Source organism: Nipponia nippon, unplaced genomic scaffold, assembly GCF_047370975.1.
Source record: "Nipponia nippon isolate SJK-2023a ecotype South Korea unplaced genomic scaffold, ASM4737097v1 scaffold_7, whole genome shotgun sequence".
Classification (NCBI taxonomy): Eukaryota; Metazoa; Chordata; class Aves; order Pelecaniformes; family Threskiornithidae; genus Nipponia; species Nipponia nippon.
In genome coordinates, this window is record NW_028262391.1 from 29,531,922 (window position 1) to 29,559,587 (window position 27,666).

General features: G+C 48.4%; 3 protein-coding genes across 12 annotated transcripts in view; 1 reads left to right on the forward strand and 2 right to left on the reverse strand.

Annotated features, from left to right (window-relative positions):
* Positions 1 to 1,466: 1,466 nt before the first annotated feature.
* On the forward strand, positions 1,467 to 8,792 carry LOC104010677 (galactose-3-O-sulfotransferase 2). The gene is made up of 4 exons (XM_087739838.1): positions 1,467 to 1,495; positions 5,575 to 5,685; positions 6,308 to 7,256; positions 7,935 to 8,792. The coding sequence occupies exons 1-4, from the start codon at positions 1,467 to 1,469 to the stop codon at positions 8,790 to 8,792; spliced, it is 1,947 nt and encodes a 648-aa protein (XP_087595964.1).
* Positions 8,793 to 11,064: 2,272 nt separating this feature from the next.
* On the reverse strand, positions 11,065 to 22,786 carry LOC104010678 (aquaporin-12). 3 transcript variants are annotated; one of them, XM_087739809.1, is made up of 5 exons: positions 22,658 to 22,786; positions 14,930 to 15,059; positions 13,560 to 13,869; positions 12,707 to 12,823; positions 11,065 to 12,093 (listed from the first exon to the last, which is right to left on the reverse strand). In XM_087739809.1, the coding sequence occupies exons 1-5, from the start codon at positions 22,678 to 22,680 to the stop codon at positions 11,912 to 11,914; spliced, it is 762 nt and encodes a 253-aa protein (XP_087595935.1). In that variant the 5' UTR covers positions 22,681 to 22,786; the 3' UTR covers positions 11,065 to 11,911. The 3 variants fall into 3 exon arrangements, with proteins under 3 accessions (XP_087595935.1, XP_087595933.1, XP_009461103.1); XM_087739807.1 differs by lacking the exon at positions 22,658 to 22,786 and adding an exon at positions 19,230 to 20,193; XM_009462828.2 differs by lacking the exon at positions 22,658 to 22,786 and adding an exon at positions 19,230 to 20,193 and having other exon boundaries at positions 13,560 to 15,059.
* PAK2 (p21 (RAC1) activated kinase 2) overlaps positions 20,332 to 27,666 on the reverse strand; it is a 46,035-nt gene continuing 38,700 nt past the window's right edge. For all 8 annotated transcript variants that reach the window (XM_087739799.1, XM_087739801.1, XM_087739800.1 and 5 more), the window contains 3 exons: positions 25,384 to 25,580; positions 24,696 to 24,833; positions 20,332 to 24,167 (listed from right to left, as the gene is read on the reverse strand). In XM_087739799.1, the coding sequence (XP_087595925.1) occupies positions 24,081 to 24,167; positions 24,696 to 24,833; positions 25,384 to 25,580 (422 nt within the window). In that variant the 3' untranslated portion in view covers positions 20,332 to 24,080. The remainder of the gene's footprint in view (positions 24,168 to 24,695; positions 24,834 to 25,383; positions 25,581 to 27,666) is intronic.

Consider the following 27,666-nt stretch of genomic DNA (forward strand, 5'->3'; position numbering starts at 1 on the left):
TTAGGGTAACAAGTGAGCTGAGCAGCGGCAAATCCCACAAGTGGCAATCCAGCAAGAGGAAACAACCAAAGAGGGGCAGGATCAAGCCAGTCTGGGCACCCTCATGTTGATGAGCCACTGGATACTCTCAGGCAAGTGTCCCCCATGTCCTGCAGCAATAGGATGTCTCCCAAGGTCCTGCCTATGGGATGCTCGCAGACCCCTTGTCCACCTACCCCACATCACTGTGGACCCCCAAGCAGGCTTATCCATCTCTGATTGCATAGGGCGTGGTTGTGCAGAGGGAAGGAGAGCAGAGAAGCACCAACCCTCGGTCCCAACAGCAGACAGGGGTTTGATCCCTGCAAATGGCGAGCTAGCCCGTGGCTCTCACCCAACCCCAGACTCCCAGATAAGCTGCCAGCCTAAGTAGATAGTCAGAGCGCAGAATGGGTGGAGAACATGACAACCCCACAGTAAACTTGTGGTTTCAATGAGGCAGACGGGGAGAGGCAGCACCTGACTGTGCCAGGGTGATGGGAACGGCTGCCTCCCAGTCCTCCTTTGAGTCATCTTATGTTGTCCGCCAGCCAGCAAGAAGCAGACCACGTGACCATTTTTCTACTAGTACTAGAAAACACTTGGCTTTCTAGCAGGGCTGTCCTGTTGCTGGTCATCCTGGCACAGCACAGTCCCAGCACAGAGGGTTGAGGACTTTGCTGGCTTGGGGGAACATGGGAGGCCAGTCTGAAGATGGCAAATGCAAGGCATCAACATGTTAAGTGGTGCCTGCAGCCACAGGTGGTTAAACTCTGTGCCTGGAGCAGCAAGTATGGTGAAGGGAAGCAAAGGATGGAGCTGGGGATTGCTGTAACCCCAGCCCAGGGTGAATGGAGCCAGGCTGTGTTGGAGAGGATTAGCTCCATGCCATGCTGGTGTGACTCAGCCTGCACAGACCTGAAGACTGTATCAACATAGGGATTATTAGAAGCTAAACACTCATGACCAAAACATCTCTGTCTTCAGCTTTGTCAAGAAGTAAAAGCAGGACACGAGAAGGGAAAATAAGGGACAACCACAAAGAGCAGAGCAGGAGGACACAAGGGGTCAAAGTGGAACATCAACAGCCATGGGTGAAAGCAAGGAGTAAGGCAGGGATGCAAACATGTCCACAAGTGCCCAGACAGCCTGCCCACTGCTCTATATGATGTGGCAGCAGTTTGCAGAAGGCAGCCTGCTGCCAGCAGCTCTCAAGGCTGTGGCCGTGTAAATGTCCCACTCACTGGAGCGGAGTCTGATCACTCCCTGGAGCAGGTGCTGGAGAGCAGGGCACTGGTGGGAAGGTCCACTGTGGGCTCACCATCCCAGGCGCACCCCCGGGGAGGAGCCACCGGCCGCAGGCACACAAGCCAGGCTCCGGGTGTTTGCTTTCCATTCTCCCAGTCTGACGATAACCACCCGCTCCCCAACCAAAGCTCCAGCTCACCATGCTGAAATTCAGAAGGTATTTGATCACGTAAGTGAATTTTTCATTTATTTATTTATTTAAGTAAAATAGTATTTCCTTAAGTAAAATTCTATGTCCATCCTACCCAGAGGTCATGTCCTTGTAGGCCCCTCTGTGTTGAGAAATGGTTGAAGATTGAAGTGATGATGGGAATGGGCAGAGGAGCACTTCTGCATAAATGCGAGGAGGTCTGGGTTGATGGGGCTCTCTCTTCTAGTGAAGCTCTAAGGGCAGCAGTGCTCCCCTGCGTGCTAGGCAGGAAAATAGCATCTTTTATAAGGCCTGATACCGCAAAGGAAGTAGAATGGCAAAGACCTTGGCGGGGCAAGTAGGATGCTGATCCCTCCTGCCTCATCCCAGGTGAGGGCTCACCGCTCTCAGCTCTGCACCTTCACCTGCGGAGTAGATGTGGAGTAGAAACATGTCTCCGTGAAAGTCTTTTACATGGCAACCCAATGAATGCATCTAGGATGAGGAGTGCTCTTCCGCAGCCTCTATTTTGGAGAGGATGGATGAGGAGCAGAGAAGGGCAAGCCTTGACTTCACAGCAGTGCCCTTTCACTGGGGGAGAGCATTTTGGGGCAGGACAGCCTTTCCACACATGCCTGCAGCATCTGGGGCGTTGCACACCCTGCTGCTGCACACCAAGCTGCAGTGCTAGGGGGCTCGGGGTCTTTCCTAATTCAGCTGTTTCAAGGGTAGGCTGGGCACCGACACAGGCAGGCAGTGCTGTTCTGCCCTCGCTGCGCTACCTTATCTTCTCCTGAGCGTCCTGCAGACCATTGTCCCCGTTTTCTCATTTGTTGCGATGCAAGTGAAGAAAATGGCTCCAATAGGAATGGCCAGAGGAAGCGGGCTATTGCTGGTGTAATTAATTCCTTGTGCAACATCGCTTGCTGTCTGGAGCATATCTAGCTGCAGCGAATCAATAAAGTAATTTTATGCCACCTGTCTGCCCAGTGAACTCTGCCTCAGCACCTCCTGCAGCACCCGGCAGTTGGCTGAGATCCTGCATGGCTCAGCAAGTGCCAGCCAACCACAAACGCATCCCGACCGGTGCACTTATTTTTGTGTTGGACAGGGAAGGGGCACAGGTCAGAGGGAAGCAGGTCATCCTCTCTGCTTCAAGCAGAGGGGAAAAAGTGGAGGGGGAATCTGCACTACTACTACAATCAAGCTGTGTCTGCTTCCAAGCAGCACCCCAGGCACCTGCTCCCCTGCCAGGAGCAGGCAGTAAGACACGTCTGAGGGCATCATCCCTTGCAAATAAATGACCAACAGATTGGGTTTTGATTAAATCCATTGAGCCAGCATAGGAGGATTCAGCTGCTGTGGCTCTGCTGCTGAGCCCTCACAGCCAAAGGCATCTTTGGGGTGCTGCATCCATCTTTGCACCCTGCTTTGTCACTTTTGGAGGTGACAGCGCACAGGCTCTGATCTGTGGGGGCTCTTCAGCTATAGCCCGCCCACAGCCGGAGGCATTTACAAAGATTCTGCAGGTTGCTTTTGCAGCCTGACCCACCCTACGGGGTAGCATTGACTCCCACCAGCTCCAAGTGCATCTTGGACATCTTACTGGTGCTTTGATCTCAAGTATTTCACTCTGCCCCAAGACACCCACGCCCATGATCTCATCCTGGCATGTTAAACTGAGAGAAGGCTGTGAAGGAGTTAGTTACCCATGGAAAGCAGCTGAGCCTTTTGAAGGCTCGTTGTCCAGCTACAAATCACCCAGCTGCTCCAGCCTCCAAGACAAAGGCTTCTCATGCTACATGTGCCATTTTATCCTGGTTTTGCTGCCTTCAGTGCAACTTCTTGGCATCTTCAGCACAAACTTCAGTGCTGCCACAGCTCTCCCTTTCTGAGTGTACCCTCCTTGATGCATGTGTCCCACCAGAGCCAGCCTGGAGGAAGGGCTCTGACCTTATGCTAGCCTGATAAGACCCAAGCAGCCAGTAACGTGTTGCGTGTTCTCAACTGGTTGTTTGACCAACACAATGGCCACCTCAAAAGAGGCAGCAGGCTAGCAGCAAAAAGGCCTGGATCTTTCACAGATTCTCTACAGGTTGAAAGTTTAGTGCCGACCAGGGACCTCTGTGGAAGCAAGTCCAGAATTGTATCTACACAAAATACAGATACCAGAGTAGCACAGGGCGCTGCCTACCTCAGCACTGCTTGCCAGGGAAGCATTGCATCATTCTGCCTTCACTACTGGGTGCTCGTGCAGATCTCCACAAAGAGAGAGTTTGGGTATATCGCTAAATATCACAGTTAGTTAGGTCTTCATTCCCTTCTTGCCACTTTTCTTAGGCTGGCCAGGCAGACAAACTTAGTTGTGCCTTGAGTGATGGGAGAGCTGGATGAAATCTCCAACAAGATGTGTCCAGCAGCATCACTTCATCGTGGAGCAACTCCTTTGCTGCCTTCTCCCTCTTTGGTCTCTCTGGCCATCAGTGATCTTCCACACAGGGGTATTTCAACAAGCCTTGCCTTGCAGCAGCAATGTGGCAGCCCCGAGTCTCCACTTCAACCCTCTCCCTTTAACGTGTCTTGGCATTTTAAACGCTGTTTAAGCATTTGGCTTTTTTCTGATCCTTTGGTTGTCATACCCATTTATCTTTGACAGCACAAGGCTCTCCTTGTGCTGCATGCATGGCCAGGCAGCGAGCCATGTGTGTGTTCACCAGCCACCTGCCTCTCATCCAAACTTGTCAGTCTGCTCCCCAAGTGGAAAATGGGCATGGATGCCTCCAATTTGCCATCAGGTTTTGGGGATGCTGTGCTGCTGACAACTAGCTTGTTCGCTGCACTGGTAATTACATGCCTTTTGAATCCTCAGTAGCACTGTCATGACCTAAGACCTCCTGGCCTTTACAGTCCCAAGTACTTTTGACATTAAAAATCTCCTAGGAGGAGCTTATCATTTCAACTCAGTAAGTGACATTATTGAGAGCAGGGCAGAACCATACCCATGAGGGCTCCGTGGTCCCAGGCCCACTCTCTTGGTCCAAAACTGACCACTGAAGGAAGCGGGCAACATCAACGAACACAGATTAGCTGTCAGAATGTGGCTTCCCAGCAGGCTCTGCCCAAATTTCTGCTTTCATTAATTTCTCCTGTTTAGATCCCTCCATTTCATGCTCAGCAAAGCAGGCTGTGCCTGCTCCCTCCGAGAGGGGGAAAGCAGACATCTGGGGCTTGCAGGCTGGACTCCCACCCGAGGAGGACACCACAACAGAGGATTTAACCAGATTCTTGGTACAAATCATCTCCTGTTAGGCAGCAACAGGTTTCCTGGGTAGAAACCAGCAGAAATGAAATGCAAACTAATCCTTTTTTCCAGGAAGCTTAGTCCCCCGACTGCTCCATTTAAGATTAAGGCTATGATCAAGCTCCATCAGGGTTTGCACCAAGCCCTACAAACAGTAAAAGTTCCATGGCAATGTTTTTCATGGCCTGAACGTCCCTACACACAACCCAAAACCCCCGTAGCGTAGTGCTGATGACCTGAATAAATCATGCTGCTGTTGTAGACTTGGCTAAAACCAGAATAAAAGCCAGGTCACACACCAGAGAGGTGCAGCTGGGGCTGCCATGGTAGCATCACATCTGCAGCCACAACTGGAGCCTGCACAGGTGGCCATCACCTCCAATGGCAGGCATCGAGAGAAGGGGAGAGCAGGGAAAAAAAAGGTTTATTGTCTTTGTTTGTAAAGATAGGGTCCCAGTATTTCTAGGTGAGGCAGGGCAGGGCAAATGCAAGCAGTGCCTGCTCCTGCTGCCCAAGTGGGAGCTCAGGCTGGGCCAGTAAGCCGTTTCTGAGCAGCCAGGGGACGTTGCAGTTATCATTGTTTACCTTTCGGTGTGGTATTTGTGTCCCAGCTGGAAATTTCCACTAGGCTACACTGCTTGAGCACAGCCTCTGAGGTTCGTTGGTTATCGCTGCCTCTGCACCTCTTCCACACATGAAAATGTGACCTTACCTTAAAAATAAAATTTTAAAAAAAGTCTCAAGGCCTCTTTCCCTCCTGCCTCACACATGCATTTCTTCTACCTACTAATGCTCTGAAACATCTGCTTCCTTGCAGGAAGTTGAAAGCAATATACAGGGGCCAGCCAGGTCGGTTCTGGGTCTTCTTCAGCCTCCTCATCCTCCTCTTGGTTACACTTCAAGCCATGGAGAAGCTGCAGCCTCCCAAGTAGGTCCTAAGCAGGATTGCAAACCTGCACCTCATCCTCCAGCCTTCTGCTGACCACTGAGGTGGGCTCAAAACTGCCCTCCTGAAAACCACCCAACAGTGTCTTCTTTAGACAGGAAGGAAAATCCAGGTGGGAAAGGACCCCTCTGGGGGTCTCTCATCCAACCCCTATGCCCTGGCCAGAGCTGAGCCCACACTGGGTCCAGACCAGGCTGCTCTGGGCTTTGTCCTGGCTGGCCTCAAAACCCTACAGCCCTTGACTGTCCTCCCAGTCCTCCCAATCTGGGGTCATCTCCAGACTTACCTCCAGCTTCTCCAGGCCACCTACACTTCTCCCTCTCTGCCTTCTCTTGCCTTGTCCCTTTCCACCAGCCCACAGTGCTCCAGTGGGACAGGGGCATTAGCACATCACTGCTGACCTGTCCTCTTCTTGCGCTCACACCGACCTCCCAGAGCAGTGGTCAAGTCCTACACCCACCAGCAATGCCACCCACCCCAAGAAAGACAGGGGAATGCGCTTTGGGGTGTCTGCAGGGGGGTTTCATTGGGCTGCAGAGGAGCTACGCTTTTTGCATGCTCCTTCCATCCTCTGCAGCTGAGCCTCGTGTCCTCCCTGTTACAGAAACTGCCAGTGCAACCTGGAGCATGCCCTGCAGCAGACCACAGACCATGGCCAGAAGCAGCTCAGCTATGCCCTCCAGACCCCTGACCTGCTGTGGGAGGACGATTCTCCGCACTGGCAGAGGAAAGCCATGCTGGACCCCACTTCGACTGAGAGCGCGCAGGACGTTTTTCAGATGGATCTGTACTTCAGCCAGGAGACCCCACTGGAAAGCAGCCCACGCAGCCAAGAGGAGCACTGGATGTGGCAGCCTGTGGAGAGCAGCAAGGTGAAAGCCCATCTTTCATCCACGAGGCTAAAATCCCAGCTTCCTGGCCTGAGAAAAGCAACCAGAGGGACTCCTTCTCCAAGTCTTCCTGGGAGGATGTCCACAGTTTTGGGAGATGCTGATGCTGTCACCAGCAAGTTCATAATCTTTGCAAACAGGATGACCACAGAGGAGCACAGGAGAACGTCACCACCAGGAACAACACAGGTGGTGGTACAGAGCCAGTCTCAGCCTCAAGCCATGGGTTCTCCCCACCATCAGTGGGGCAGCTCGCTTATACATGCCATGCCAAATTCAGCTCAACCTCCACAGGTGGAGGACTTTTACAAGACAGATCTGGAGAGGGAATTTTTCCCAAACTGGACAGAAGTCTCTAAGGTTGAGGAGGTGACACCTGGAGAAAGCCAGCAGGCCAGAAGGGTCTCCTTTAAAAGGGAGACGTGTGAGCCTAAGACTGACATTGTTTTCCTGAAAGTCCACAAGAGCGCCAGCAGCACTGTCATGAACATCCTCTTCCGCTTCGGTGAGACACACAACCTCACCTTTGCCTTCCCCATCGGGGGTGGCAACCAGCTCTTCTACCCACACCACTTCTTGGCAAGTTTCGTGAAGGGCTTCTCCCCCAGGCGCCCTCAGCGGTTCAACATCCTTTGCCACCACATGCGATTCTTGCAGTCAGAGGTACGGGCAAAGCCACAATGCCTTGGGAGGGGCAAAGCAGGGAGGGAGAGAGGGACTCATGGGGAGCAAGGTGGAACACCCATAGAGCACATAAACTCTTCAGGGATGAAGCTAAAGAGAGACAGGATTACCCCCAGGTACCCTGCATGTATCTGAGAACTTCTATAAACAGGTTTCATGAACCATTGTGCTGTCCACAAGCCAGGGGACAGTGTCTGTAGCAGTCAGCAACTATCATCTTGTTCTTGTCTGGTGGGCCCTTGGAGATGTCTTGCCCCCTGGACAGGCCAGAGGTACCAGCTTCAAGAGGAGAACGCCTTAAGCGCAGCAGCTCAGGTCAGCCATGCCCAGCATCCACCCTTCTGGATGACACTTGAGGACACGCAGATCTGGGGAAAGGCAAGGAGATAGAACATATATCAAGCCTGGACAGGCCACCCAGCTGTGGCAGCATGTAGTGGGGAGCTTTGGTCACTGCTCTCCCCACGTACCTCTTCTGGGGCTCCCCACAGCTGACACAAATGCTCCTTTGATGAGCTACACCCTGAAACCCTCCCCAGCACCCACCATCTCCAAGCCCAGTGAAGTGTTTCTGGTTTCCAGCAGAGCACAGGATTGTGAGCGAGCAGGTGCCTTCTCCCTACCCCACCCTTAAAACCTCCTTTTTCTCCTCTGCAGGTGCAGAAAGTGGTGTCCAGCTCAGCTGTGTACTTCTCCATCCTGAGGAACCCTGTGCAGCTCATGGAGTCCTCCTTCATGTACTACAAGGGCACATCAGCTTTCTCCCGTGCCCGCAGCCTGGAGGAGTTCCTCAGCCATCCCTACCACTTCTACAACCCTGCAGACCCCAACAGCCACTATGCCAAGAACCTCATGACATTTGACTTTGGCTTCAACCCTGATGGAGAGTTCTCAGCCAAGCGGGTGCAACTCATGCTGAAGGCCATCGAGGCATCCTTTGACTTGCTCCTCATCTCCGAGTACTTCGATGAGTCCATGGTGCTGCTGAAGGAGATGCTGTGCTGGGACCTGGACAGCATCGTCTCCTTCCCACTAAACATCAGGGACAGCAGCACCAAGTTCCCCCTCTCGGACACCATCGTGGAGAAGATAAAGGACTGGAACAGGCTGGATTGGGAAATCTACATCCACTTCAACAGGACCTTCTGGGAAAGGATTGACAGAGACATCGGCAGGGAGCGCATGCAGCAGGAAGTAAAGGCACTTCGGAAGAGGCGGGCAGAGCTGGCAAGGACCTGCCTGCAAGGGATGGGCAGCGTGGCCCCGAAGGACATCAAGGACTCTTCCCTGCAGCCACTGCAGCACGGCAATGCAAAGATCTTGGGCTATAACCTCAAGCAGGGCTTGGATAAGGAGACAGAGCGAATGTGCCGGCGGCTGGTGACCCCGGAGCTGCAGTACAGCAGTGCTCTCTACAAGAAACAGTTTGCCCAGAAGCGCCTCCAGAGCCAGCAGCCCGCTCCCTCTCAGCGGGGCAATGCCCTGCGGCACAGGCTGGAGGGCACCCACAACTGAGCCTCCTTGTCCCCTCCAGGCATCGTTCTCCAGCTGCCTTTGCTGAGGACAGCGAGGCACTCGCCTCCTGGGCTCGGGGGCTACTTCTGCCCCAGGAGAGGCAGGCAGGTGGGGACGCTGCTGCCCACGAGAGCCCCTGGCCACCTCAGTCTGTGCAGTTCTGTGCACAAGCTCTTGGTTGCTACATGCTGCTGTTGCTGCGGAGCAGGATGGGCTGCAACAGCGGGGTCCCAGGGGCTCGACACGACATGACTATTCCAGGGTAGGTCCTGAGCAAACAGGGCAAAAACCCCTGACTGGCGGCCGAAGCCTTGGAGGAGGCAATCTGGGGCTTTGCGCTGCGTAGCGCCGACTCCAGCAGCAAGGAGCAGAACCAGGAGGGCAGCCCAAGTCCTCGGCTCTGCGCCACAGACCGCAACAGCGCAGGGCCAAGCTGTAAATCAGAGCTGCGGAGCTTGATTTACAGCTTGGGAACAAGTCTGTCTGTCCAGCTGCATCGCTCCTCCACTACAGCTTGGTGCTACTGTGCTGGAAAAGCAGCCTCTTAATTAAAAATAACAATATTCCCTGTCACTTCTACTGAGTTCCCCTTAATTGCATCAGTCTGCCCAGTAGACAATCTCCCCAGCAGACCAAGAAACAGACCTCAAACATCTGAAAATGTCCAGGGGGGAGGGGGGAATTAAAAAAAAAAAAAAAAAATCAGTGTTTTTTTGCCCTGGCTCTGTGGGTACACCTTGCCTTCAGATGCTGTGCATTTATAGGATTGGCATCATACCACAGAGCTGACGCCAGCACCGTGGTGTCAAACTGCAAGTGAAATACCCACGCATCCAGGAAACATCTCATGAGCATCTCTGGAGCCAGACATCCCAACCCACCACTTGGAGTGGCTGTAGGAATATTCTATGCTCTGCCTGGGGAATAATACCACAAGAATGGGTTGTGGTAGGCTAGTCAACCTTACTTTTCACATCCTACACTTATCCTCAAATCAAAAGCAGAGCCAGCAAATCGGTTTGAATAAACGGAGGCCCCAGCTCAGAATTTTCAGCACGATTTCCAAACCAAAAGAGGTTCAGAAAAAATTGCCAGGGGGATCTCAGCATCCCAGACTCTCCCTTGGCCAGCCACGTGGAGCCTCAAAGGTTTTGGTTTCCACCCAAAGGTGCCCCATCTCCTGCTCACAGTTTAACTGGATAAAAACCAGACTGCATTCCCACTGCCCTTCCCCACAAGGGCCCAGGCAGCACCAAGCATCCAGCCAGGCACGATGCAGGGACATGGTTTTTGAGGCATTGTTTGTTCCATAGTTTCACCTCCGAGGCATGTCCAGGTATCGCTGCATTAGTCCCTTCCCTCATTTCTCCTGTTGAGATGTGGTGTGGTCTCATGTTTTGCAGACATTCATCTCCCCTCTCGGTTCCTGGGCAGTCTCCGGTTCACCCCAGAGGGCAATCCCACGTGCAAGCAAGGTAGATGGGCAGCCCACAGGCAGCGTAGACACGGTCATCCGCCAGACCCCACAGGGGACATAGTGGGGATGCGGGGAGGGGAAGGGCTGGCACCTGGGACAGGGGGCACCACGTGTCTGGGTACCAAACCTGCATCTGACACCTTCCTGGGCTCTCTGTTCATTCCGGATTTCAATCAGGTGCCACTTCCTTATTCACCATTTGGAATGCAATAAATGGGAGCAGATCTTCCCTGCTTGAGCTCCTGCCAAGGTGATCCAGGGCAGGGACACTTGTGCAACCAGAGCATGGCATGAAAAGCACAGCTTGCCCCAGAGCATGCACCCTGTGATTGCTCTGAAAAGCTGTAGTGCATCAAGAATATATTCAGCTCAGGAACTTTCTGCCCAGAGAGGTCCTGCAAAATTGACTATTTGCTGCAAAATGCAGGAACCGGCCATTTTCGGCAGGGGAGATCTCTGGGTGGCAGCTCGGTATCCAGCCATGCCCAGCGGCCCTGCTCCAGGGATGCCACACATGAGGTTGCCCCAGTCCCTGCTCTCCCATGTGGAGAGACCCCCGGAGTGCAGCACCCATGGGGTGCCCTGGCCCCAGCATTGCCTGGAGGGAGCCCTGTTTACCTAGCAGGTCTTTCCACCCAGATTACCCCCTTTCCAGAGCAAGCAGCAGGTGAGGCAGTGTCGGTTTGGACATCCCCACGGCTTCTCCCATTTTTGGGGATCAGATGGGCTGATGTCCCCCCCACAGAGCTCACAGGAATGACATCACTCACCTAAATGCCACTCACAACATTTATGTTTATTATTATTTCCACAAACCGTAATTTTATCTTTAGGAATATTTCATGTAGACATAGAGAAGAGCCCGGGGATGCACTTGCTCAGCCATGCCAGCTGCGTACCGGCTGCCTGGGCCTCATTTTTTAACCACAGACACTTTGTGCACCATTTCTTGATGCCTTACAGCACACGAAACCCAGGCCAAGCACCGCATCCACAGAGGAGCAGGGTCTCCTGTGGCCAGTGAACTCCCTTGCCCTGGAGCATTTTTAATTCCTCTCCAAGAACTGCCAGGTTCAGCCCATGCAATTCAAGGACCTCAGTTTAACTCAAAAAACACCAATTTTTGACCAATATCCATTTTCTAACTCGAAAGATCAAAGCCTGCTTCCTCTTCATCCCAAATTTCCAAGGTGGTTACTGGTTTATGCTTTGTTTTTATGGCTGCAAGAGACCCAGTCAGGTTATTTCAAGCATTGCACGATGCAATAACCTGGGACTTGCTCAAGCCTACCCGCATAATGGTCCTGACTTTCTGTAAGCTTCCTGGCAATACAAGACAACCAGCAATTTATGCAAAAGTGTTAGGTTTTTTTCCCCTACCAAGCTAGCGATGCAGGCTTGAAACATTTCGGGTTCTCCAGGGAGTCTTTCAAAGCTATTCCCAAAGGAGCTCAGGGATTCAGACATCCTGGAAGGCCAGCATGGCTGACTCCTTTGCAATGCTTTAAAAAAATATTATCCCATGGTAGGGACTGAACGGGCAGGATGGATGCTGGATGGGATGAGCAGCAAAATCCTCCATGCCGGGAAAGCTGCTCCCAGGAGCGGGGCTGCAGGGACCTCCTCGGCCCCTGTCCACAGCTCAGGCATGAGGCTCAGAGTTGGTCTTCTCCGCTTTCCTCTTCTGATGGGGTTCATAACCCTGCATGTGAGCCACCACCCTTGCCTTGGGTATCTTGTATTTGTTCTTCTGGCTGTAAAGGAGGTTTTTCTGGAAGAGTCGTGGGATGTTGCCTTGGTACAGCAGGAGGGCAGCAAGCATCCCTGAAACGAGAGCACGGATCCCTTCCGTGTGCTGCATCGAGCACCGCCACAGCTGAGCAGTGATTTTCAGGCCCTTGCCACAACCTTCATTATGACCAAAATGTAGCTCAGCACCACTGAAGTCCCCACTGACAGTATCTAAAAGACCCTTGCTATATTACTTTAAGAAGAATTTAACCATTGTGTCCCTAATTTAATAGCAAGGCTTGTTTTGACCCAAAAGGGCCATAAACCATGCCAGCACTGTCCTTTCCCCACTCTCTGGATTCTAAGCAGCACATATCCAGCTCCCCGCGGTCATCCTGAAGCTGTGGACCTCAATAGCATAGCTCAGCCTATTGTTGCCCTAAAACATCTTTGTTTCATCTCCGCCAAACTTTGGCCTTGGGGACAGTTCTGCCTATGTCCCATGTAGAAATTGGATTTAAAAAAATGGATAGCAAAGAGATGACTTGAGTGACAAGGAAGGGGGACAGAAAAGGACACTTGTCACTGGTAAGACCCAGGTTCAGCTCTTCGCCAGGAATGGTTTGTGTTACACCCAGCATTTCTGCCTTGCCCATTGCCCCCCATCCCAACCCCTGCCCAGGAGGTACCAGGGTGCAGATCTCACCTGCAAGGGGCCCCAGCCAGTAAACCTGGACATAGTCCCACAAGCTGCTCCCTGAGCAGTGGAAGGTGGTGGCTGTGGCCAGGGCAGGGTTGAAGAAGGCCCCCGTGAACGGCCCGGCTGTATGGGAAGAGAAGGATGGCCATCAGTCTCACTTGCATCCTTTGAAAGACCAACAAAGAGCTGGACCAGGAGACCCACGACACCTCCAGCCTGCTGGGAGGCTCTGGGAGCACCTCTGCTGCCCAGCTCTGGCAGCTGCTTGCTTGAACTGTGTAATAGCAGCACATGGGGAAATCCCACCCTTGTCACCCTGAGCTTTGGGGGAAGCAGAAGAGCTCAGTGCAGGACCGAGGGGGTGTGTTAGGGGACATTCAAGGATGGTGCTCCCAGTCTTGGGGCAAGCTATGGCTTCTCATGTGCCAACATTTCACCTGCTGCCTAGATATCCTAAACTGCCATCTTCATCCCAAAATGAATATTCCTCAAAATAAGCAGAAAACAAACATAGAATCATAGAATCATTTAGGTTGGAAAAGACCTTTAAAATCATCAAGTCCAACTGTTAACCTAGCGCTGCCAAGTCCACCACTAAACCATGTCCCTAAGCACCACATCTACCCGTCTTTTAAATACCTCCAGGGACAGGGACTCCACCACTTCCCTGGGCAGCCTGTTCCAGTGCCTGACTACCCTTTCAGTGAAGAAGGTTTTTCCTAATATCCAACCTAAACCTCCCCTGGCACAACTTGGTAATCATTATGTCTCAAGTCCTGGAAGGTGAAAAAGGGACCATTCCCCCCCCACAAATTAAGTATTTCTCTAAATGACTTAGAAAAGGGCAGGTGCTGCTTACCTGTGTAGGTCAGGAAGGTGACAGTCGCAGCCAGGGCAGGGACCCGGTACATCGTGTGACTCTGTCGCAACTTGAGAAGGACAAGGTGGAAAAGGAAAGAGCAGGTGCCTTCCACAAAGGCAGCGTGGTGGAGAGACGTGTGGATGGAGGAGCTGCACTCCGACGCTATCAGGTTCTGGATGAGGTGGAAATGTGTCAGCTCCCAGGACCAGTAGAGCTTGGTGACAGCCCAGCCCATCCCTGCGCCTGCACCCTGGGCCAGCAGCTTGGCAGCAGTTGCTGCGAGGTTGGACTCGAGGAGCAGGAACTCCTGGAGAGAGATGGTTGGGTTGGCAGATGCTCCATCAAAAGAGGCACCGTGAACAGCAAAGAGGAGGAAGAGCAGAGTCAGGACCACGTCGGGGCCAAAGCCACCACCCCATGGGCCAATCTCCACCAGCATCCTCAGCTCAAGGCAGCTCGTGCACAACTGTAATGAGCCAGCAAGTTCTCTGGCAAGGAAGACATATGCTCCAGGAGACAGAAGCCTCTTGGAAAGCTGCCTGAGCGCCTGGCACACCCCGACAACCAGGAAAAAAAAAGCAATGGAGACATTCAGGCCAGCCATAGCAAAGGCTGCACTGGGGGAAGAGACTGGACCAAACCCTGGGAAGGAGCAGAGAAAGCTTCTGCACCTCCTCTTTATAAAGCCACAGGTAAGCAAACGTGGCGCAGCCCGACAGGCTTGGGAAACACGGCACGTGCTGCCCTCTCCTCTGCAGGGCAATGCCTGCTGCCATGGGCAGCTGATGGACTCACCTGCAGCTGGATCCGCCAGCAAGTTGTTTGTCCCAGCAAGCAGGTGCCAGTGTTATCTCCACTGTGCAGTCGCTGAGCCTCCAACACCCAGCATTCGTATCTGAGAGCCTGCAGCAGCTCCCCAGAGCTGCTCAGGTCTTCCAGAAGGAGCAAAAACCTTCATTTTGTTTCTACTTAGCACCATAAAATGTAAATTGTTCCCCCAAATCCCAAAGCCTGGGACACAAGGGGACTCTTAGAAAGCCAGCAACCCATGCAAGGAGTTCACATTTCTCCAGGGCAGAGCCATTCTAAGCCACAGCAAAGTCCATCTTTGGCCAATTTGAAAGCCCGGCTTGCTTACTGCTTCTTAACCTTGTCTTGAATAAGACTTCACCTCTTTTGTTGGTGGCACGTGCCATTGGTCCACATGCAGCATTTTAGTGACAGCGACATTTCAACTCCTCCTGCTGGTAACACATGTATTGGGGACAGGATCTTTCCCAGCTCCACCAAAACCACCCCATGGTATCGCCATTACGCGACTTCTGAAACCCACACCATCTAAACATCTAAATACATTTGGGTCAGACCTTTGAATATACAATGGAGTCGACAGCAATCGTAGGTGACAAAATACGCCGCATTTGCTCCAGTGGTTGCATCCTCCGCCCCAGCTCCCACCAGGTCACTGGGCACCCCTGGGCTCCCACCGCTGCAGGTCTGCAGGAGTAAAGGGGATGGTCAGCAATGGAAAGCGCAGGAGCAGTGCAGGCCACAGCAGGAAGAGTGGGATGGGGTGGATAATGCCATATTATCAGGGACTCATGGTTAATAGAGCATAAACAATTAATTTTGTGTCTTCTGGGTCACTTCCTTGCTCTGCAGCAGAAATTACACCACCTTGAGCCCACGTTTCCCATCACTACAGTCGGAATAGCATCTCCTTCATCACCAGCATGCCACAGGGATAAACGTGCCTAGGGCATGCTCTGCTATCATGGGAACAAGCAGTGGGACACACTGTGAAACAGCTGCTGGGCATCAGGGCCACCGTGCTTCGTACTCTACGCCCAAGGCAAAGCCCGGTCCTGCACCCTTGTGCAGGCAGCACTGGTGGGTAACGCAGGCTCCTCTCATCACCCCTTTGGCAGCTTAACGCATGCAAGGACCCAACAGCTTTTATTAATGCCATTTTATTTCCCTCTCTAGTAATTTATAACAGAAATTGCCAGGAGACACAGGTTTGATGCATGCTGGAGCCAGGGATGAGGCACTTAATACAGTTCAAGCTGGCTACAGCAACGCAGACCAACCCGTGAAAACCAGGAGCGCACACTCTGAGGCATCAGGGCTGCTCAGCCTCTCTCCCTTATAGCCCTTGCCACAGCAGAAAAGAAACACGACGTTCTGGTAGGTCATTTTGGAGGTGTTTGTAAAGGTCTCGGCCAGCCTCAGCATCTCCTCCTGTAACACTCTCCTTCCTTTCGTCTTCATTCCAGCAGTCATTGCTGTCACCAAGTGCCCACCCAAGGGTGGTTTTGGGAAGGTACTTGGTCCCCAGCAATCATGGCACACAGCACTTGCTTTGGAAACCTTGGTAAACCCGAGCAGGGAGAGGGATCATGCTGCAAACAGCCCATTGTCCAAGCCCTTTCCTCCTCCCCACCAGAACTGCCCTGTTTTGGTTGGCCTGCCTCCAAATGTATCACAATTTTACCATTTTTAACCAATTTCTGTCTCCAGAAGGCAAGACAAATGTGTATCTTTTGCCTCAAATGAGCAAACGACCTTGCCTGAATAAAGGAAGATTAAACATGCTTTAAAAGACTCAGAAAATCAATATTTTTGACCTCTTGAAAACTCACCTCTGGCAGTGGCAAAACATTGGTCAGAGAAAGCTACCTATCACTGCAGAACACAAAAACTTAACATCAAAATCCAATTAGTTTCTTTCCATCTGCCCTACTTTTGTGTTTCTCAAACTCCCATCTTTAGAAACAAAACCTTACAAGGACCCAGTGACACCAACCTAAACCAAGTCCCTGGAAGAGAACTGCTGGCTCACGGGACACAGGAGACAGATGGGCAGTTTGCACTGAGGAACACCACAGATCTTCCCGTACCGTGTCTCAATCCCTCCTACCAGCATTTGAACCTTGGTTTCAACAGAGGGTTTCGATAGAGCAGACAAGAGCTTTCTGACAGGTCCCCTCTGGAGAACATCTCAGCCATTGAGCAAAGTCCACCCAGATCAACAGAAAAAAAAAAAGGGGGGGGGGGGGATATCAACACACGCCCCTTACACTAATATTTCTAGCTACTCTTACAAGAGAAAGCTGCCATGTGCTAATGCCTAAAAAGCAAGCGCATTCTCGTCCCCTTCCTCCAAACACAGCTGTGACATGGAAAAGATTGTGACACCCATGGTAAAACTGGCAAAAAATCCCAACATCTCTTCCTTCCCACAGAAATGGATTTTCCCCTTCTTCTCAAGCGTTTTAAAAGTTGGGCCTTAGGAAGTAAATGTTCAGAGGTCTTAAAAAACTATTTCCCGTCCATCGCCTGTAATTATGCCCACAGCACATCCTGCAATTGTGGGACACTTAACCCAGGCTGGAGAGAGCAGCTGGAAGCTGTTGCTTATGAGGATAATTATGGGATTAAATAACTCCAGTGACAGATACGTAAGCGGCTCATTTCCTATCTCCCATTAGTGCTGACAGCAGAAGGGGGCACGCTGCAACCTCTGTACTGGAGTAGGTCTTCACACCACTGCAAAGGCAAAACCAAGAGTCCACACGGCTTTGCTCGGCTGCTCTTCTAGAAACAAGACTGTCTAAAAATTCAGATACCCACACTGAAAACCACTTTTCTGTGGCTGGAACATCAGTGTCTTTTCTAAACCAAATTTGCTTTCAGGGCTGTCAAGAACTACAACAGCTTAAAACACAGTTTGTTTGGGGTATTTTTGTTGTTGTTGTTTTGTTTTTTAGCCAAGGGATAGGAACAAGCTGGCATTTCCACAGTTAAGTAAAATAAACACTCTCCAAAAACACTGAAGGGTAACAAAAGCTGAACAGAGCCACACTGGCTCCCCCCCATTTTCACCCACAAAGAGGTAGTAGCTACAGCTGAACACACTTGTAAGGTTATTTAAGGAGAGTTTTACTGGGCAGGGGAGTGGATAAGACCTTTCCAGGAGCAGCCACCTGTTATCAGCTGCTGTGACAAGGCAGCAGAAACCTGGCAGCAGGTTTCCTCCCACAGGCAGCCAGATGAAAAGGGCTCAAGGAGAGCCACGAGTTAATTGGGCTTCGCGAAAAGGCATGAATCCTTAGAACAAGCATTCCCTGGGAGGAAAAAATAACAAAGATGGATCATCCTTAGCTCTAGAAACCTTGAATTCAAGGGAGAAGTCTCTCCCTAGGAATGTCACCCCTGTTCCCCCTCCAGAACATCCCGTGATGTCCTGAGTCACATCAGCATCTCCTCCATTGATCTGCAGTTCTAGTGAGCCAGATTATTATTCACAAGCCCTTCAGAAAACACCAGGAACTTGAGTCTCTGTATTGAGACATATCTGTGCATTGAGACATACTGTCTGCTATTCCAGTCCCATCCTCCTCTTTACTGACTCAATACATCTTCCCCAAAGCAGAAGTCTGGTGGTCTTTCAGAGTCCTAAAGAGAATGAGCAATCATTAACTTCCCAGTGGGCAAATCCCATTAAAAATAAAAAATAAGAAATCATCAGTCCCTACAGACTGTTTCAATAATCAGGTCAATAGGTAAATGGGTTTTGAAATGAAGTTAGGACATGCTGGAAGATATTCCCCCTGCAGACACTGGCTGGTGGACAGGAACAGGAAAAGGCAGTATCACCATTGCGATGAGGGAACGACAGCACGAGAAGCTGCGTCAGCACTGCCCTCCTCCCTCATAACAGACTGCAGATAGAGAAATACAGACAGAAATTCACTGTTCTCACTTGTTGGTACTTTACCCCTCAAGCAAAAAAAAAAAAAAAAAAAAAAATCCTTCCTTAGGCTGGAGTTCAAAGTAGTGAAAAAGGCTCTTGGAAAAACCTGCTTCCTCCACACATTGGGAGAGCAACGTCAAGAATTTAGCTGAGCTCAGCACAGTTTCATGTACCTTTCTCACATGACTGAGGATGGCCATTTTTATTAAAAACAATCTTCAGAGGAAAATGCAAGTTATAAAAACAGGAAAAAATGCAGCTGTACAAATCCCTGGGAGCAGGCATTTGCAGACACCTGCTGTGCTTGCACACGAGCCACGCGAAACTGTACTGAAACCCAACACCTATCTTCAGGCACCGCTGCGAAAACACTAATTAGAAATGAAGATCCTTTTCAGTTTTTAGCCATCCTGGTTTTAACCAGTGTCTTGCTGGCACAGTCCAAATAAGCTCAGCTTTGTGGTAAACTCACTCTAACCAAACAGCAGCCCTGAAAGGGAGAAATCACTGCCCCCAGCTTCACCATCTTGAAAAACAATGTGTTAAATACCCAGTCTTGAATAAAGGGATCCAAAAAGATAGGGCTGCTCTTGGTTTTAGTCTAGGCCAGGTATATGCAAGGGATGAGCAAGTTCACACAAGACTTAATAAGATTTACCAAGCAAAGACTAGCAACTTTCAACTTGTGCAAACCACATTCAGCCAAAACTCTGCTCTCCTTCAAGCAGCACAAGTACCAATATCCAGATAATTAGCGAGTTCCACTAAGCACCTTCTCCCTCCTCTTGTCAACTTTTCCCCCCATAAATTAAATGCAAAATCACTTAAATGCAGATTTAGAGAACATCAGTTTAAATGCATAAAGGGTCAATTATATATAAAGACAAAGATACTACAACAAATCAATTAACCTGAAGAGACAGTGCTTTGTGCAAAACAACATTCTCATGTCTGGTTGAAAAGGCTTCTGAAGAAGAGTGGTTTCTTCATTTCCCTTTGTCAGTGGTATGAGCAAAGCTTGTACAACATGCAAGAAAGGGGAAGAGATGATTTCCCAATAACACATGGGAAACACACGATATGATGAGTCCTTGACATTCACAACTGAGACAGAAACTTCATCTGGATTTCAACTGAACCGGTCTCAAACCCAAAGTAAATTCATTTAGATGTCCTTTTCTTTAGCTAGACTGCCATGCCAACACGCCACAGCATTTTTGTAGTTTTGATGAAAAACATGAGTGAGTCTCCGCAGCCTACCAACAGGCACCATTGATCTCATCCCAAGTCCTAGGCGAGCTGTTGACACGCAGCGTCCTTGCCGTGTTTGGCTCTGCCACTCAAACGCTGATCGGGGGGGACGGTGCAGAACCAGGAGCAGCGTCTTCCAAGCAGGCACCTGGACAGCTCATTCCCCGTGTCTCCTATGCCATAATGTTTATATGCAGGATACTGGATGATATTCACGATGCAAAATAAAGCAGCCTTGTTCAGAATAGTTACTGGAACATCATCATATTGCCACAATCGCAGTTTACTGGCCCATCAGTCCCACCCCGGTCACTACCAAAAGGCTATCTTACAGCAAATGAATAGTGGAAGATGCGATGGTGATGAACTAGGCTGGTCTTCGCTTTGCTCCCTTCGCAAGAGCAGCAAGGAATCTCTCTTCCACGGTGGGTGAAAAGGGTGTTTCAGAGCTGCTCTCCTCCTCTCAGTTATCTGGAGCATTTTGCGGGAGGCATAACCATCTGCCAGCAGTGTGTGGCAGCAAGGAAAGCTTGCAGTTATCATGAGTTTGGTACAGACACTGGTGAGTAATAAAGTTTTAAAAGAAATAGGACAAGCTAGTATAGCACAAAATTATATCCATCATAATTAAAGCATTCATAAGAAGCTTAATTACAAATACATTCTGTTAATCTCATTAAGACATCTAAACATGTACTCTTTTCAGCTGCTCTTCTCTTAGAAGGTATAAACTCATGACAGGGAAGGGGGAAAAAAACCAAATGTTTTTTAAAAGTTTATTTCTAGCCCTGAAAGAACAGTTATTAAACAAAGTCAACAAATACAGTAGTTAATATTGCAGTAACAATTAAATAACATAATGGGATTAAATTACACAAAAGGCAACATTAAAATCTGAAGACAGTTAAAAAAAATAAAAAGAAAGCTTGCACCTACTTCCATTTCCATTGACAGTGTGAGGAACAGAGGGAAAAACGGACCAGAGACATTTATTTAGTCAACTCCAGCTGGAGAGACCCTTAACAACCTTCTTGCTCCGTCCCCAGCCCACCCACCATCCCCTCTGACAAAGGGACCCACTATCTCCCTTCTGCTCTAGCCATACCTTTTGCACGTCCCTGCACCGGAGAGCTGGGGGGAAGCCTACAATCAGTCTCGTTAACACCTAAGGCAGGTCAAAGTGCACATTCCCAGCGCCATGGTTGCTTCTCATGAAAAGTCTGGTTCTATGATAACAAGAAAATCCCAGGAGTCACGCATTCCTTGCACACTTGCAACTCAGCAATAAACTGCCTGGCTTCGTACACCCACCTAACCATGCCATTGTGCATTACACTTATGTATCACATGATTACATATGTATCACATGCATATTTGCTTAGAATCTGACTAGGATATTATGCTGGCACCCAAGAGAGCGCAAATCCCAGCGCTTTCAGATGCAGTCCTTCCCTTATCATCATTTACTCAAACTCTGGCTGGTCTCTGTCTGCCCTAGTGACACAGCAGAGTTGAACAGCCCTGCAGCAAGTCTTGAAGACGCTAACCTGCTCCCTTCAGGGGAAAAAAAAAAAAAAAAATACGGCTTGCATTTTTTAATCTTGCAGACACATCCAGCTGACAATCGTTAGAAAAGCGATGCCTGACCCCTAAGACACAAAAGCACAGTACGGCAACATTCTCCTGGCTCTCCTCTTCTGCCAACTCCACCTTTGGCCCCGACTTCTGGCAGCGGCGGGTGAGAAACCTCACCACATAACAATAAAACTGCTGCGTGGGGAAGGGGAGATGGGGACACTTCTCAACTTCAGAGCTAAACACCATTCCAGGTCACACAGCAAGCACTGAGATATGTTTTGGTAACTTCTGGATTCGCCCAGGTTTTGTGCGCTAAGGTCACTGAAAGTTTGGAAATCATCTCTTAAGTAGACTAAATTGGACAAATTTTGTAATATATGTTTTAAACCATTCTCATTCATCAATAAAAGTGAACTAATAAGTTAAAATTACTTATGATTTCATGTTTTTCTATTCTAAAAAAACCTAAATTTATCACAAGTTATCTTACTGTCTAGATTGTGCCATCCAAAAAAAAAAAAAAAAAGAAAAAAAAAGAAAGAAGAAAGAAAAGCTCCCAGTTTAATTCTGGCACAAGGAGTTTCACAAAGTCCATTGCCAGCAACGGACAAAGAGGGAACCATCAGTACGACAGGTTTTTTATCTCAGCCAAGCCTCCTGGCTACTTCATTTGATCAGGGAGCCAGATGCACGCAAGCTGGGGGCATCGCCATTACAGTGCTTACAGTGTCCATGGCTCATCATACATTTTGCCTGGGAAACGCATCTAGATTTACTTGCCTGGAATGAGACACTTCCTCAAATTTAAAAGCATAACTATTCTTACACTTACAGCTAGAGGGATTTATTCCTTTGATGGAGCAGTTAACATAATTTATCTGACGTAAATTTATACTACCGCACCAGAGCAGAATGCAAGCTGAACTGCGATACTGCAGTGCCCTGCACAACAAGGCACCTTGTTGGTATCATGCCATTTCCTAGATGCTAGTGAGTCACAGCAGCACTGGAAGACCCTAGCCCCACTTCCCCTCCACCATCAACACAAATGGCCTCTGCTGTTCTGGCAGCCACTCTCAGCTGGAAGTTGGTTTTGCAATACCTTGGCTACCAGTCCCCAAAACTTATTTATCTTTATCACTGTACAAATACCAAAATTATCTGAAAATGACTTCTATCTTCTGCCAGCAATGTTTGTAAAAGTGTGCAAAACATTTTTATTCAGGGTCTGCCGTCCATACCCAGCCATAACCCTATCCGTCCCAGGTCCTGCCCCACTGGGAACGTAATAAAATCCCACTAAAGTAACGGTTATTCTTTCACAGAATCGTTTGGCACATTGTAACTACAGTTGGCTCATCATTAAACTGTTGGGGAAGTTGAAATGCATAGACTGTATCACTAGAAGAAGCCGGGGCACAGGCTCTTCTACACTTTCCCCCGGTAACACCCCAAGAACTCAACCGCTCAAGTTGCTCACTGTCCTTCAGAGGGAGGCACTTTTTCTTACATTGAATGTTTGACTTCAGCCATTCTAGCTGATCCAACGTCTTTAGTGAGAAAGGATCGGTATGACACGTCATGTCCGCTCAGCCTCGAACTAGGCAGTCAAATAAGCCCCATGGACATCTGATGGCACTGTTCTCCCCTCTGAGCCTTTGCCTTCTCAGAACAGCACTTTGGCATTTCCAGGTGTTCATAATCTTCTGTTTGAATCATATTTAAAAAAATCCTGTATCTTCAGTGTCCTCAGATCTGATTATTTGATCTTCTGATTTCATTAGTACAAATGGAGCACATACAAAATTGGAAAAAATAGCTCTAATACTTAAATTCTGACAACTCCATAGTTTGATGCATTATTTGCTTGGGGAAAAAAATTACAACATATACAAAAATGTATTTGATACAAAGAAGGGAAATGTAAAATAAAGTCAAAGGCACCAGCATAACTTCCAAAGCCCAAATCAGAGCATAGATACAATACATATTTTCGAACCACCCACCGCACCAAGCACATTATCCCTTAAGCTTCTGTCCAGCAAGTCTAATGGGAAAAAAGGAGCAGACAGGAAGAGAGCTGGAATTTCTTTTCTTGCCCTGACTATAGCTGATCATTTGATCATAAATAAAGTATCTGATCACTACCTACATATCCATAAACTGACATCCAAAGACTTGACCAATCATTAAGTTTCTACAAAGAGGCCACATCTTTGATTAAAAGTCCACAGAGCACAGGCATATGAGAAACAGCTGAATACTTCTCTTCCCCCTCTCTCCATATTCATCTTAAAAAGCAAAACACATCTCAATACATGATGATTTCTTAAGTAGCAAAGCTGTCAATTCTACAGTACAGTAACAGCTAATCCGTAAAAGAAATGAGGGGCAAGATGTACCTTCACATTTGTCACACTTGCCATGAATCTATTGGAGTCATATGGGAGCTTACTAGAGCGATTTAAAAGTAAACAGGTAGAGGGGAGGAAGAGGAGAATGAGAGAGATCAGCAGGTAAAATTAGTACTGCTCTCTGAAAGCTTGAATCTGTCATTCAAGTATTGAAAGTACCCAAAAGGGTACAATGAATGGGAGCTGTTACAGCAAAGTCGTTAAAAACCCTTAAAACCCCGGGCACAGTAAGTGGCATTTCTGGGCTGTCTGCAGGAGAAGGAAAAAAAAAAAAAGAAAAAAAAAAAAAAAAAGGCCAGTAATTCAGTCCTCAATTCCTTCTGGACCCCAGACAGGGATCGCTAGAGTCACCACAATTTATTTTGGGCGTCTTCTGGATGAGAGTTTCTTCCCTTTTGCAGATGGTTTCCCCCCCACAAAATCCCTTCCCTCCCCCCAGAAGTGTAACAATTTCATATATTATAAAGATTTGTAAAATACAAACAAACAAAAAAAAGGTTGAAGGCTGTGGCAGTAATGTTAGCGGTTACTCTTCATTGCTTCTTTGGCTGCCAAGATCAGTGGCGTCAAGCTAGACAGAGGTTTGGCCAGTTTCAAGAAGGGATGCTGCCAGGAAGAGAGAAACACAGTAAATTAGCGAAAGAGATAGTTTAAAAAGCCAGTAAAAGCTATACATCTACACAGCCCTTCTCATCCTGAGGTATGAAAAACAATGCAAAAGCTATCAATACCCAGCTCCTGAAGGGACAGATCCAGAGCACCTCAAGCCTGATAATCATTCCTCCTCACCCCAAAAGAGCCTAGGCCTCTCCTTTTCCAATAATTCACTACAAAGAGGTTTCCGGCTCAAACATCTTCTCTCGGTCCCATTCTGCTCACTTCAATGGCTCTATTACAGTAAGTTTGTAAATTGCTGGATGCTTTAGCAGTGGCAGAAAGAAGGCACAGATTACCAAAAGACTTCAGAGTATATTTTACAACCTTTGATCACTGTAGTTCCTACCAACTGCTCTCCACTAGAGTCCTCAGAAGAAATCACAAAAAAGAGACTGCCAGTCTACAGTGAGGTTTATCACAGGCTGACCTTACTTGTGGCTTCTGTATCTCAGACTGTGAGAAGCAGCTGATTCTCACCTGTAGCAATTCTTTGGCTGATCCTCTTTTCTCTACATCCATCTCCAAACATCGGTTCAAGAAATCTCGGAATATTGGGGACAGTTTCTCGGGGTTCTGCAGCTCTGGTGTGCCATTAGTTGCTATCAAATATAAAGCCTGTAAAATAAGGAACATTGTGTAACCAAGCGAAATCTTTAAAAGATGCCAAACTGACCTACCTAGCAGCAATCCCTTAGTCTAGATGAGAACAGGCTCTGCAGCCTATTTCTCTCCCTGATGAGACGAAAAACTGTAAAAATGCCACAATTATAGGCAGTCATGACCTATTCTTGCTACTAGCAAAATAATGTTCAAAATCTTTTGGCAACAGGTACTTACCTTGGCAAAGAAAATATCAGATTCTGACACAAGCAGCATTTTTCATAACCTAATGTATTTACTTTCCCTAACTATCACAGAAGACTGAGTTCAAAGTCCAATGTTTTAGTTACAAGCAGGTACTCATCTTCTAAACAGAAAAATTCAGGGTAGGCCTGACTGCAAATTCAAGACAGCTGTCTTCCTTTTGGAGAAATTTTCTTGCACTGCTGAAGCTTGTTGTCTTTTTTGTTTCATTTTCTTCTCAATGTACTATTAATGAACAATTACTGAAAACGTTCACATGGTAAACACCTGCAAACAGTTCTAGCCACATCTGGCTTCTTACCCTCAGGGGGTTTTCGTTGAGGTATGGGGGTTCTCCTTCCACCATCTCAATAGCCATGATGCCCAGAGACCAGATATCCACTTTAGGGCCGTATGCTTTCCGTGTGACCACTTCAGGAGCCATCCAGTAAGGAGTTCCAACCATAGTGCTGCGCTTGCTCTGCTCTGGGGTGATCTGAGCACAGAAACCAAAGTCGGCTGTAGGATAACAGAATTTTAAGAAGTTAAATTGGTGCACACCAAGTAACTGGGCTTCCTAGAAGACTTCTCTATTCCTACACATATATTTTACTCCTCTACACTTGAGAGGGGCTTGGGGGGGTGTCTCTCCCCCCACCCTCCCCTACATTCTCCATATTACAAAATCCAACGTGCAAGATATACAAAACCTGAAGGCGTTTAAGCAGGGCAGAATTCTGTGGAATGAAGATAAGGCTTTTTGTCCTCTGAAAAAGGGATACAAGTATTACCCTGTAGAACAGTATTTTGCCCAGTCCTTCCTTCAAGAAGCCTACGTAACAGCCAAAAAAAGTAATCAAGCAGAACACAGAAGGCAAGTGTTCTGCTCGTGGTATGTTATACAGCCTGAACTAGAAAAAACGAATCCACAAACCACGGCTTCTGCCCCACTAAACAGATTTTATTTGTGCAGCTATCGATTTCAACATTTCACAGCAATTTGGCCATCAAATACAGGTACTACAGCTGACAGAGACATGGAAACAAGGCTTCAGATAAGTGCAGTGCTACCCCACTCAGCAGAAGGAACCTGGACAAACAAACCTTTCCACAAGGTAACTACCAAAGAGAACAACCACACTCAAGAAAACGAGAAAAGTCACCTATTCCTATAGCCTTCAGGTGCAGCAGCAATGCATGTTCCATCATGTTACTTTATCCAGCTGCAGCACTCCCACTTCCCAGGCATGTAAAGCATCAATAAGAACACAGTTAAGGCAGGAGACAGATATTACCTTATCATTGACACTAAGTTTGAGAGAGAGAAAGAGAGAAAGAGAGAGAGAAAGAATTTAAAATTTCAAGTTGATTTTGAAAGTGTCATGCCAAGCAGTGCTAACAAAAGAGCCACAGTCATGAAAATGCTAAGTTGTATCAAGAGGACAATTTAACAAAGAACTACCCCCACCCTGATTGTCAAAATGCTGCCTTAAAAAAACCAACCAAACAAAAAAAAAAATCAAACCTAAAGGAGTCACTGAGTTTGTCACCAGCACTTCTTGGCCTTTATCAAGGTGTCATACTCAACTCAAAGCACAGCTTATTTCAATGAACACACAAGAGAAGCAGCAGCAGTGTATGTCTCCTGACCTACCAACGAGGCCTTCAGCACCATGCCAACAGCAAGGAGAGAAAAGACAGGCAAGATGCAGAACCCAGTTTCACCAACCAGTAGTGTGTGTAGGTACGTAGTGGTGACAGGCAGACTGGTATCCCTTACTTCTCCTGTCCCCAGTCTCCCGGAAGCCAGACTCAACCAGAGAAGAGGAAGAGCTTGAAAAGATGGTGCAACTTCTTCCACCCTCCCCCCTAAACAACTGCTAGAAGCTCTATAAAGCACACAGCCAAATAAGTGCTAGTCTCAACACTGATTACAATACCTCCCCTTCATATAGGACGTTTTTACAGCTGACTCCTGTTTTCTCCTGTCTCTCCTTGCTCCTCATCTTCCCCCAATCTCCTGGGGCTAATGCTTCTTTACATAGGCTGCTAACCCTGTCCTTTTGCCACTCTGCTTTGCTTTGACAGCTCTTACATTTTTGAGCCTTCTCCAGCTAACTCTTCTCAGCCACATCCTCTACGGTACCTATTCACTTATCTTCAGCCTCTGAATCCACACAGTTTGTGCACAAACACATCACGCCTAAAAAAACCAAAACCTCCTATGCAAGCAAGCAGTGCATCCAACAATGCTGGTAAGCAAATCAGGTTGCTCGTAATCTTGCTTCACACTCCATCTCATAAACAATATGAGACTGCAAACCATCTAGACTAAGGAATACTGCTGAGATACATTTTCATGGCATTTCAAATTCCTACCCAACTGTAAAAACACCATCTCTTAACTCTGTGGCCGCTTTATGCTTTGCACATTCCTGCATACCAAGAAGTCAGATAATACACTTCTCTCTCAACAGTCCTGACAGCTTCTTCAAGTGATTTCACATTTTTTTATTGCCACACACGTTTACACACACCAGAAACTGACTTACTGTACACAAGTCCATGCATGCATAACAATTACCTGAAAAACAAGTAGTTTCTT

What these genes read in the sequence shown, in the direction of transcription:
- LOC104010678 (XM_009462828.2), bottom strand. Translation starts at nt 14,166, where the DNA reads ATGGCTGGCCTGAATGTCTCCATTGCTTTTTTTTTCCTGGTTGTCGGG. An exon ending in CACCTTCCTGACCTACACAG is followed by an intron (nt 12,824 to 13,559) that starts GTAAGCAGCACC and finishes CTTCCCATACAG; the next exon opens with CCGGGCCGTTCACGGGGGCC. An exon ending in CTGGCTGGGGCCCCTTGCAG is followed by an intron (nt 12,094 to 12,706) that starts GTGAGATCTGCA and finishes CTCTCGTTTCAG; the next exon opens with GGATGCTTGCTGCCCTCCTG.
- LOC104010677 (XM_087739838.1), top strand. Translation starts at nt 1,467, where the DNA reads ATGCTGAAATTCAGAAGGTATTTGATCAC. An exon ending in TTCAGAAGGTATTTGATCAC is followed by an intron (nt 1,496 to 5,574) that starts GTAAGTGAATTT and finishes GCTTCCTTGCAG; the next exon opens with GAAGTTGAAAGCAATATACA. An exon ending in TGCGATTCTTGCAGTCAGAG is followed by an intron (nt 7,257 to 7,934) that starts GTACGGGCAAAG and finishes TCTCCTCTGCAG; the next exon opens with GTGCAGAAAGTGGTGTCCAG.